Source organism: Mytilus californianus, unplaced genomic scaffold, assembly GCF_021869535.1.
Source record: "Mytilus californianus isolate M0D057914Y unplaced genomic scaffold, xbMytCali1.0.p SCAF_1, whole genome shotgun sequence".
NCBI lineage: Eukaryota > Metazoa > Mollusca > Bivalvia > Mytilida > Mytilidae > Mytilus > Mytilus californianus.
In genome coordinates this window covers 95,937,038-95,950,177 of record NW_026262581.1, presented here as the reverse complement: position 1 = coordinate 95,950,177, position 13,140 = coordinate 95,937,038, and the positions used below count along the sequence as shown (strand labels likewise).

The 13,140-nt window shown below is 31.0% G+C and overlaps 1 protein-coding gene across 1 annotated transcript in view; it reads left to right on the top strand.

Annotated features, from left to right (window-relative positions):
• Window positions 1-9,343, top strand: part of LOC127738406 (uncharacterized) — a 29,809-nt gene extending 20,466 nt beyond the window's left edge. The window contains exon 11 of the mRNA XM_052249651.1: window positions 4,892-9,343. Within this exon, the coding sequence (XP_052105611.1) occupies window positions 4,892-5,020 (129 nt within the window). The 3' untranslated portion in view covers window positions 5,021-9,343. The remainder of the gene's footprint in view (window positions 1-4,891) is intronic.
• Window positions 9,344-13,140: the final 3,797 nt, after the last annotated feature.

Below are 13,140 nucleotides of genomic sequence, written 5' to 3'. Positions count from 1 at the left end.
TCCAAATGAATTCAACAAATTGAATGGATGTTCCCTCAGTATAAAATATGTAAATCGACTTAAAAGTAAGTTGTATCTACTAGCAAGGTTAATATACAGGTAGATCTGTAGGTTTGATTCAAGCAAATCTTATATTTTTTTTCACACAAATGTAATGTCTGTTTATCCCCAAATCCGTTCAAATGTAATATGCCCGTACAAACATTTAATCTATTTTTGATTAATATGACCTGCAATTTTGGCCTAAAGGAAAATTTAAGAAAAATAGAACAAAGAGGTAATGCCAAATCCCCAAATCTTATTTCACACCTCGGTCATTTTCTAAAAGTATTTCAATTTTTACTTAAATTCAGACTATTATATATTCATATATGTACTTTAAGGCTCTAACAACATTTTGGCTGATTTCAAATTATGACCATATTATAAATGTCAAAAGATGGGTGAAAATTGCTTATTTCATAAATCTTGGAAAAAAATTTAACAATTAACCCGAAAAATGTTTAAGAAGCACAAAAGAAATTCTATTAGCAGTAATTCATTTTGGTTAAAGATGTCATACAGTGCAAAATTTTACAAAAACATGTAAAATTTTTAGTACTGTCTTCAACAGCAATGTTTCAGAGAATAACATTTTGTACCAGATTTCCTTTCATTCATCACAGTGGAATCCTTTAGGAGCAGAACCTATATGTATTTACAGTAATTTATTTATTATTTAATTTGTTCTTGTCCTGAACATGCTTTAGGTATTTACCACTGAGCCTTAAACAAACAATGATCAAATGAATTACACAGCCAGCCATGTCGGTGAAAATATAATAAAATCAGAAAGACAAAAATTATCTGCTTTACTTTTTCCATTTCATCCATCTCATATCTTGTTTTTCATATAGCACTCTATGTTATTAGGAAACTAGAGTATGTATTTGTTCTGAAGTAACAGGACTGGTAGTAATAATGGCCTTTTTAAATTCATTTATTATACCGCTGCAAACAATGTTTTTTGGAAGTATATAGGTATCATCCTGTCTGTCCGTCTGTCCATGTGTGTTCAACGTGCAACATCCCCTGTACTAATTTTGTGAGTTCCTTCAAGTTCTTGTTTTTTTAGTTTTATGCATTTCAGCATATATAGATCTGACTCATACTTGTAGTCACAAAAGAGTCTTACATTCAGTCAATACATTTGTAGCATGATTAGAACTGATTTATGCATAAATCTTACCAGTTACCATTGCAGATTTCAAAATTATGTGGATAATAGCCCTTACAGCTTGCTAAAGCGTTTGATTTGTTAATCCTTACCCAGCTATAATAAAATGCCTTGCTATGTTGGAAGTGTGCATTAATGTTGAAAACTGTATATTGCCTCTTTTTGTTAAACACTGTATGTTGCCTCTTAATGTTGAAAATTGTATGTTGCCCTTTATTGTCCCCCTCGTAATGCATTGCGGGGGACATGGAAATACCGGGCATCCGTCTGTCTGGTTTTGTTAGCGCTCTCACAGGTACAATTCTTGCCAGATTTTTATGAAACATATACTTTAGGTTAATATCAGCAATACCGCATAGCGGGTTATTTTCACGGAGTGTAAATTTTCGCGGATTGAACAAACTCGCCAAAATAAATTCCGCCAATTTAAAAGTGTACATGCAAAGGTATTGATTAAGTTTTGAATCCGCCAAAATAATAACCGCCAAAATATTTCGTATACCTTATTCAAAGAAAATCGCGAAATTTTACACCCGCGAAAATAAGCCGCTATACGGTATCTTGGACAAGTTCTATAATGGTGGCCGATCGACTTTTTTTAAAGAGTTATGCCCCTTGGAAATATTAAATTTATGGAAAATGGCCTCGTTAGCGCTCTCAATGGTACAATTCTTGCCAGATTTTTATAAAACTTATACTTAAGGTTAATATCAGCAATATCTCGGACAAGTTCTATAGGAAGTTCACCACTAATTCATGGCCCCATTGCTTTCTATGTTAAATTCCTCAATTTCAATCAGCCACAGCTCTTTTGTCTTAATTTCAAATAAAGTGACAATCATTGCATGTCAGAGCAACACCTTATGGTGTATTGTACTGAAAAAAATCAACATACCTTTAATGGCATATAAGAGAGGACTGGTTACCAAAACAGGTACTTCAGATCTGACAAACAGGCAAAATGTACCCTCCTTTTTAAATTTCATGCAATTTTTTTATTATTCAAAATTATAAGTCAAAAAGTGTTCTACAATGATCACCAGTCATTCAGCTTTCATTTGATACCTAAATTAACAAAATATTCTACTTAGTTTGAAAGTTACACGTAGGAACTATTTTGTGTTAAATATGTACTACTTTCTGGTATGTGCTTTCTGACTGGGCACGAATTAGTGGTGTTACACTTATAATGGTGGACCAATGACTTTTTTAGCTCACCTGGTCCAAAGGGCCAAGTGAGCTTTTCTCATCACTTGGCGTCCGTCGTCCGTAAACTTTTACAAAAATCTTCTCCTCTGAAACTACTGGGCCAAATTTGACCAAACTTAGCCAAAATCATCATTGGGGTATCTAGTTTAAAAAATGTATCCGGTGACTCGGCCAACCAACCAAGATGGCCGCCATGGCTAAAAATAGAACATAGGGGTAAAATGTAGATTTTGGCTTATATCTCTGAAACCAAAGCATTTAGAGCAAATCTGACACGGATAAAATTGTTAATCAGGTCAAGATCTATCTGCCCTGAAATTTTCAGATGAATCTGACAACCCGTTGTTGGGTTGCTGCCCCTGAATTGGTAATTTTAAGGAAATTTTGTCGTTTTTGGTTATTATCTTGAATATTATTATAGATAGAGATAAACTGTAAACAGCAATAATGTTCAGTAAAGTAAGATCTACAAATAAGTCATCTTGACCAAAATGGTAAGTTGACCTCTTAAGGAGTTATTGCCCTTTATAGTCAATTTTTAACCATTTTTCGTAAATTTTTGTAATCTTTTACGAAAATCTTCTCCTCTGAAACTACTTAGACAAATTTAACCAAACTTGTCCACAACCATCATTAGGGTATTTAGTTTTAAAAATGTGTCTGATGACCCCGCCCGCGAACCAATATGGCCGACATGGCTAAAAAATAGTACATAGGGTAAAATGCAGTTTTTGGCTCATATCTCTGAAACCAAAGCATTTAGAGCAAATCTGACAGGATAAAATTGTTCATTAGGTCAAGATCTATCTGCCCTGAAATTTTCAGACCAATCAGGCAACACGTTGTTGGGTTGCTGCCCCTGAATTGGTAATTTTAAGAAAATTTTGCAGCTTTTGGTTATTATCTTGAATATTATAATAGATAGAGATAAACTGTAAACAGCAATAATGTACAGCAAAGTAAGATCTACTAATAAGTCAACATGACCAAAATGGTCCATTGACCCCTTAAGGAGTTATTGCCCTTTATAGTCAATTTTTTACAATTTTCATAAATTTTGTAAATTTTTGTAAATTTTTACAAAATATTTTCCACTGTAACTACTGGGCCAAGTTCATTATAGATAGAGATAATTGTAAGCAGCAAGAATGTTCAGTAAAGTAAGATTTACAAACACATCACCATCACCAAAACACAATTTTGTCATGAATCCATCTGTGTCCTTTGTTGAATATGCACATAGACCAAGGTGAGCGACACAGGCTCTTTAGAGCCTCTAGTTTAAAAGAGTTATGCCCCTTGGAAATATAAAATATGTGCAACACAGGGGACATTGGAACTCTGTTCTTTTATGTCATTTAGTTATTTTTTGGTGGGTTGTTGCATAATGTGTGAATGCAACAACCCCGTCTATTCATAATAAATATTTGGGTGTATTCACAAAAACTAGTTAAACATTATGGTTACAGTGGTATAACATAAACCTCCCAAAAATATCTTGTAATTTCATTTCTATCGTATATTTTAAATGATGTGAATTCCTTCTTTGTCAATGCATGTTATTATAGGTGAATGTTATTGTGAATGTGTATTGGACAATATTTAAAATACTTTAAGATAAATTCTTCAATGAATTTCAAGACATTTCAGCTTCAAATATGTTACATATTGATTTAGCTGTTCTTAGCCAACAAAGTTATTTCTCTATTTTTCACTGAAGTTTGTTCAAAAATACTTTCATGAACGTGCTTGTTTTAAGATTTTGCTAGAATTTAGTGTTTAAATGTTATATTCAGTCATGCTGAAAAGGTGCAGGTCACAAATGATAGTGTGTGATTTTTCAAAGTTATGAGTGAATTATTGATTTAAAGATTGATATAACTTTATATTCATCTGAAGGCTTAGAAGAACAAGACTGTAAACAGAATGTTTGATAACAAGAAGATCATGCATTCTTTACAAGTTCAAGGCCCAATGTCATAGTCACAGATACACATTCAGTTTAAATATGTCCAGTGTATGTGTGAATAGAGGTTGTTACTGCTTCTCTGAAAAATAAGAATCATTAAGGAGTAAGCAAAAAACTGGTCAGCTCAGAGTCAGAAAAATATTTCCCAGTAGGGTGAAATGTCTTTCCTGCAGACTTTTATTTTGTGATATAGCACATTAAAAATATGGCTCAGCATGTGAGTCTAGTACAAAGCAGGGTTCATATTCATATGCACTAATATGTTCTCATCCTGAATATGCATTTGATTTGCCACTGGACGTAAAAGAACCATCCATCCATTCATTCATCAGATTTCCAGAAAATATGGCAATCGTAGTTGACAATTTTGAATTTTGTTTAACATTTTTACATTGATGTGAAAAAGAAGTGCACATTGTAATTTTATGAAGGAATTTCTAACTTTAATAAACATTTGGTTGTCAAATACATAAGATGATACTTTTTTATAATTACAGGCCAAATCCAGAGTGGTATATACCCCTCAACTTCCTCAGAAAGTACAATCTAAATGGTCTCCCATTAGACGACCTAGGCCTATCAGCAAGGATGAAGAAGTTATAAAGTGCACTAAAAGAAAATTGTGATTGTTTTATTAATAAGTTTTTAATTTGTAATTATAATAATTAGCCATATATGTAGTGCATACTTTGATTTTGTTTAAAATTTCCTCTCTCACTTTCTTTCTAATAGTGTCATGATGTTATAGATAAATAGTTGTATTATTTGTAGAAGAAAAAAAGATAATAGTTCAAGATGGAATATTTTGGTTGCTTTTGTCTTTCAGAAATTACATTCTATCATTGCTAATTGTATATTTAGGGACCAGAAATTATTCGACTGATTTCTGGTTCCTTTTCTTGCTTAATAAAATTATTTTTTTCATAGATTTTTGTAATTGCAAATGAAAGGCAACATTGATTATTATGAAATTAATTAAAAGTTTTACTTATAAATGATAAATACATGACTTCAATATTTGAAAATGAATATGTATTTATTAGTGTTGTCAAATTGAACTGTTTTGACTATTAAACCGGTTACTCGGATAATTGTTCGACCGATTAACCAGTTAACCGATAGTTAAATTGATGTTTTAAAGGTCTTCAGTACTCTATAAATGCACGGTTTAATTATAAGATGAATTAAACTTTAAGGTTTGACATTATAAGGCTTTGCTTTGAGCAGTCTTGATAAAGTCTTATTTTTGATAATCCAATACTACCATATCTACTATGGCATTTGTAATAACTTCTGATTGAGAAGATGAAAATCGTCTTAATATCTTCTGATCTATAACCAGTGATTGTTTCTTTTCTCTGGTGTCCCAGAAAAAATATGCTGTGGAGTGTTTCAATTTAAGTTCATTAAGCTTGTTACTCATACCACACAGTATTAACATTAATTCCATTCACATAATTTGCGTTTTATCATTTTTGAGTCGGCATTTCGTTTAAAGTATGACAAAGCCTTAGAAGATGGAGCTGGCATATTTTCATGATCTACACGATATTAAAAGTAAAATAATGAAGTAAATCGTAAAATTTAATCTGTTCATAATACATGTATGCTAATTATGTTTACTACTTTAGATCTTGCCCCGAGCTGATATAAAAGTTGTCTTTGTGTTAATTAATTTTGCAAAATTGGAGTGTGTTCAAGGTTAACAATAGTAATCAATATACTGGACAATTGATCTGTCAAATTAATTAGCAAGACTATCATTTAAGAAAGTAATTAATGATTTCAATACGCATTTATAACAAATCTATTGAAATTGAAAAAAAGGTCTGGTTAACCAGTTAGCGTTTTTGGTATTCGATATTCGGTCCTTTCGACGGTTAACCGGTTAATCGATTAACGGATTAACCTTTGACACCACTAGTATTTATCTAAGAGTTAGTGAAAGAGAGAGTGAGATGTGATTTTACAATAAAATTAACATCTTTTTAACATATATTTTTGGTGCTTAGCATATCAGTTACACATGTAAGATAGTTTGTAAATTTTAAGTGTTTTTTTTTTTTTAATATCAGAGTTGGAGATACATGTACTTAACATTTAATGTAATTTTACTGTAAATATAAGTATTCAGGTATAATTTTTATTTAGCAATAGACTGTTTTATTATTGGTGAATGTTGCAGAATGAGAGACATAGGGATTCTAATCTGGGGGCGACATATTACTATTTGTGTAAAGCTTGATATTTCAGGTAGATGACATAGATACTTCATATTGTTCTGTATACAAATGCCTTATGTACTGAAGTTTTCGTCTGGCATACGTCTGTTGTCCTTGGCCAATTTTTGTGGTTCTGCAACTGCATAAAAAAATTGTATAGTTTTTTGCTATGTGAATTTCTCACTTGTTATGACTCTATTTGGTACATAGAAATTATTTTATTAGAATCATTGCAATGTGTACATGGACATGAGACAGGGTTCCCTCTGACTTCATTTCAGAGATCAGTGACCAATGTTAACTTTTTTTGGTTCGGTTCCTTTCGTAAATCATAAGCAATTGGGCAATTATAATTCATCTATGGAAAATTACTATTTTAAGGTGAACATGTCAGTCTGGCAAGGTTTATCTGACCTTGTTTTCATTTTCATGAATCCTTGGTCAATGTTTTTTTTGTTTTGTTTAGGTCCATTTCTCTGATACTATAAGCAATTGGTCAAATCTGTTAGGTGTATGGAATGATTGTTATGTGTGCATGTCTGTTTGGTGTGGTACACATAACCTTGACTTCATTTTCATAGTTAATTGTTCAATATTGAATTTTTGTGGTTAGTTCTGATACTAAGATACTATAATCAATAGCTGAACTTTATTTATTTTTAGGTGTGCATGTCTGTCTGGTAGGGTTCATCTGCCCTTGACCTCATTTTCGTGGTTCAAAGGTCAACATCAAGTTTTTTGTGGGAAAACTTGTTCTCAGATACTATCAGCAATTAGTCAGTTATATTTGGTCTATGGAATGATTCCAATTATAAATGTGTGCATGTCTATCAGGCAAGGTTTATCTGACCTTGAACTCACTGTCATGAATCTTTGATAATGCTAAGTTTATGTGTTACCTGTCAATCATGATCAGTAAAGAATGCAAAACATTTCAGCTTGTGCAGTGTTGTTTTGTAAGGAATGCAGTGCAGGTAAACTTGTTCAATTCAATATATCGATGCAAATAAAGTTGACTCCTTCCACAGGCTAAATGATCTTAATTTGATTACATGCAAAACAATTTGGATAGGAAAATTGAAAAAAAGCAAAAGCTTTGCATGAAAAAAATTACAACAAATGAACATTTGTTGAAAAATATAGAATTTATTTGTTAAATGTATTATAAAGAGGAGAGAATATCTTGCCTTTATTTTTTTTATTTTGTGTTTAAGCTGGCAATAATTTAATATTGTCACATAATGTATGCAATGTATTGTGTATGTGTTGATAAACACAATTAATAGTAACTTCAAAATCTCTTAAAGTATCAGTAGGACATAGTTAAAATGTTGTACAGTTGCTTTGCCTAATATGTAGATGTGCATATTATTTTTTGTGAAAATTTGATAATTTTGATTATTGTTAAAACTTAGTTTCTGTTAAAAAAAATGCTAATTTTGAGAAATTCTTTTTTTAAATGGACAATCTACAACATGAGTAGAGCTGGAACACAATTGTATGCAGTGTTTTAGATGTAGATGTGCATATAATTTGTTTGGTGGAAATTGGAAAAAAGAATTGAAATTTAAATTACTTTGTGTTAAAAAAAAACCACACAAATTTTGAGAAAAATGTTTTTGTGCTGGGATTTCAATGAAAATTGATATGCAAGTAAAATATAGGGATAATGCTATTCCAAATTGATTCCTTGTGTCACAATTTGTCATTTTGAAATGGCGGCCAAAATCCCTCAAAAAAATCATAGTGCTTGTATTTTTCACAAAATTTTATATTTAGGTAGAATATGAAAACATGAATTGGCTCATATTTTCAAAATATCTGTTGGCCTCTATTTTCAAAATGTATAAATTATTTGGGTCTGTGGCTCACACAAAAATGAGCAAACAGGGCTCTTGCTGACATGTCAGTTCACTAGTTCAGTACTATTTTGGACAGTAAAAATATGATAATTTTATAGCCTTTACCAAGGTTACAATCGCTTGTATTTAGTGCTTTAAATGTATCTACCGATCTTAAAACATTTGTCAGCTTAATGTCTTGTACTTACAGTATCTTAAAGAATACTCTGAGTCATTTAAAAACCTGTTATGGAAATGGTAAGATGATGATGTACTAATGATTTGTGTATAATGCATACTTGGCAGGATATGCAACGTGAGGGAGATTTGTGACATGTAACAAGACATCTAATTTTAACTCCTTGTATGTTTTACTGTAGATAACATGCAAGTTTCAATGTTTGAGAACTGTGGTTAATATAGTTCATTTGACTTTAATAGATCTTCAAAATATTGAAGACCTTATAGAATTAGAGCATAATTTGATTTGGGATAAAGTGTTTTAAGTAATTGTCAACATTTGTATAATCATCAGGGAAAAAAACTTATTGTAAAACATACGTAAGAATTTTTTAATCTATATTTGAATATCTATCGAAGCCAAACAGATTTTGATTAAACATGTAACTGTATCCTCAACATTTAATGTAGAAAAACAAATTATTTTACAGATGTGAATATATGCAAAATGACGTCAGTTTTGGAAAAAAATGAAATTTGATAAAATAGAGATTTATCCAAGTGTTTTTGATTGTAGTTAAAGATAATTTTTCAGGAATTAATATATCTTTATAAAGTGTGATATTCTGGACATTCAGTGTGAACTGCATAAATTTTACAAAATGGTGAATAAACATTTCATCAAATAAAATGTTTAACATAGACATTTTAGTTACATTATTATTATCCCAAAGATCTCTTTAAATATTCTCTAGAACAGGTCCATCTGTAATCTTGTGAACATGAAATTGCTTATTTTACCTGACATGCTGGTTTAAAATCAGAAATATCTTCTTATTCTCCTGCTCAAGTCTTTTTTTAAATGTGCTTAGTCATGTTTTTTTCTGACTGTTAATGACGTCTTTACACTAAATCCATTGGATGTTGGATGTGTACTGATTGATATTTTAGTATTAGATGCATGATGGTTGGGATGTATAAGTACCCTGCCACGTCCATTCTGTGTTTTTAACCGGATTTTTGAAGGAAATATCGTTTATTAAATTGGGGGTGTAAGGCGGGCGGAGGGGCGGCTGCCAAACAGTGTCTCCACAATAACATGAAAACACTTTAACAAATTTTTTTCAAATTTAAATATGTTGTTTCCTGGGACTTAATGAAGGTCTAGTTCAATTTTCAAGATTTTAGTATTTCTCCTTTTTGAGTTATCACCATTTTTAATATCCAAAATTGGTATTTTTAAATATTTTTCTCTCTTGTTATCAATTATGACTAAGATAAAGCATATGGTAAAAGACTTATCTCACAATTATAATTGGAGTGACAGATTTATTTGAAAATTTTCTGTTTCCTAATAAGATCTGTAGAACTGTATATATAAAGTTTGAAATTTACTAGTAGGACTGTATAAATGAAGGTTGAAATTTATTGTTCATTATTTGACACTTTGAAGATAATTACAGATAACTTTTATAGGTTTTTAAGAGATAGACATTTTGAAGTTAATTACATTACCAATAATTATATATCTAATGTTAGAGTACTTTGTTAAAAGGTTAAACCATAGTTCTGTTCAAGGGGAAATAACCTTTCAATTTGCAAGCATGATTCATTAGATAATAATCTACTATTTATAAGTTAAAATTAAGATAAGATAAGTTGCAGATCTATATAAGTATGTTACAGATGAAAGAAAAAATATTGGAAACTATCAACTATATATATAAAGTTTGATTTTGATTTATACACTAAATGATAAGATAACACACATCTGGTAATTTTCAATGCAATCACCCAATTATAATTGGAGTGACAGATTTATTAGAAAAATGTTATTTATATTTGATTATAATTTAAAAATAAATATAACATCATATCTCTTTACATCATATCTAATTTGAGAGTTTATGGTTAAATCATATTTAATTTTAGATTAACATGATTAGTTCATGGAAATAAAGTTTAAGTTATTTCCATTTAAACAGAAATGGTTTAACTAAGAAGTATTTCATCAAAAATTTAATTCTTGGGGTTCTTTGATATGCTGATTCTAGCAATGTACTTAGCATTTGGATATTGGACCATAATAGGTAAATGTTCAATTTCAAATTTTTCAATTCTTTGACCACATTTTTTTTGTGTCACAAACCCATGCTGTATTAAATATTCAATCACAATCCAAATTCAGAGCTGTTTTAAGCTTAAATGTTGTGTCCATACTTGCTCAACTGTTCAGGGTTTGACCTCTGCAGGAAAATCCGGTTTACTGTCACTCTGACAGCCTCTTGTTGTTAGATGTATTTCTATTTGTATCCATCTGATGAGTTAAGCTTTTTTCAACTGATTTTGTTGAGCCTGTGACTTCTGTCGCAGAAAGCTCGACATAGGGATAGTGATTCGGTGGCGGGGGCGTTAACTAACTTCTTTAAAGATTAATATTTCAGAATGTAAAAGACCTGGATGTTTCATACTTTGTATGTAGATGCCTTATGATATGAAGTTTCCATATGTCATATGTCCTGTGTCCTTGACCTCATTTTCATGGTTCAGTTACTACTTGAAAAAAAAGTTAAGATTTTTTGTTATGTTAATTTCTCTCTTATTATGAGTAATAGGATAACTATATTTGGTATGTGCGTACCTGGCAAGGTCCTCATGCCTGTCCGACAGTTTTCACTTGACCTGGACCTCATTTCATGTATCAGTGAACAAAGTTAAGTTTTCGTGGTCAAGTCCATATCTCAGATACTATTAGCAATATGTCTACTATATTTGGTAGATATAAGAAGATATTGTATGAGTTCGAATGAGACAACTCTCCATCCAAGTCACAATTTGTAAAAGTAAACCATTATAGGTCAAAGTACGGTCTTCAACACGGAGCCTTGGCTCACGCCGAACAGCAAGCTATAAAGGGCCCCAAATATGACTAGTGTAAAACCTTCCAAACGGGAAAACCAACGGTCTAATCTATATAAAAAACGAGAAACAAGAAACACTTATGAACCACATCAACAAACGACAACTACTGAACATCAGATTCCTGACTTAGGACAGGTGCAAACAAATGCAGAGGGTTTAAACGTTTTAATAGGTACCAACCTTCACCCTTATCTGAAACAATAGTGTAACATCACAACATAGAAAGACACACTATAAAATATCAATTGAAATGGCTTAACTCAATCAAAAGACATATTAACACAAGTGAACATACACTGAACGAATAAATTTGATCTATGATACAATGTAAATACAAAATCAATAAAACAAGGGGTGAATAAATAAAGGCAACAGTAGTATACCGCTGTGAGATGTTAAACAATTTCAAAAAAACAACAACAACCTTGAACAAAAAGCTGCCAAATGCAATAATATACACAGGTAAATGAAAACAATTTTGTTGTAAGGTATACAGTTTAAATGGAGAACGGAAATATTTTTTACAAAATAAATAATTTTGTTGTTCATAGTACGAAGAAGTGAATATTTATAGTCATACCAAACACTTATCAAAGCTTGTATATAGACGAGATATAACCCTGAATAAGTAAACATTAAATAATAAAAAAGCATTACAAATAGTATCAACAGGTCAAATTAACAAGAAAGTACGATTTGAGAGTACTCACAGTTACTGACAGCTAGTTAAAAGCCAAAAACAATTAATAATAAAAAATCATGCATCAGAGACTAAAATCAACTAAAACACATCCCAGGGATTTAGTATTTTAACGTCATGGACAGTCAAAGAAGACAAGACTTGTGCAATGCCAAAAATAAATTTATCGACAGGCAGTAGCATAGTTAGGAGTTAACCTCTTTATAGAAAAAAATTAACGTGGATATGTCTTTATACATCCCGTTTGAAATGAATACAAATTTAGTTATGTTTTAATTTGCTGATGACAAAATCGATATTTGTGCCAATGTAAACTATATTCAAAGATCTAATTACAACATTGGTAAGATAACCTTTACTAATAAGTTTGTTTAAAGGCTCGATTAGTTTACACAGATCACATAGTGATTTCCGCGCTTTTAGTACAATATTACCGTAAAATTTAGGATGTGAAATACCGTTTTTAACAGGTACAGCCAAATTTACTAATCAAATCTTTGTATCTATGAAAGAATTTAGTAAAAGTTTTAAGTAATTTATGGTAACTTTGTATGAAATGATTATAACTATAAGGTGTACATGTCCAACTGGCAGGTGCTATCTGACCTTGACCTCATTTTCATGGTTCAGTGGCAAAAGTTAAGTTTTTGTGTTTTGGTCTGTTTTTTTAAAACTGTATGCAATAGGTTAACTATATTTGGTGTATGGAAATATTTTATGATATACATTTCAGTCTGGTAGGTTTTATTTTACCTTGATCTCATTTTCACTGTTCATTGCTCAATGTTAAGTTTTTGTGTTTTGTTCTGTTTTTCTTAAACTTTAAGCAATAGGTCAACTATATTTGGAGTATGAAATGATTGTAAGGTGTATATGTCTGT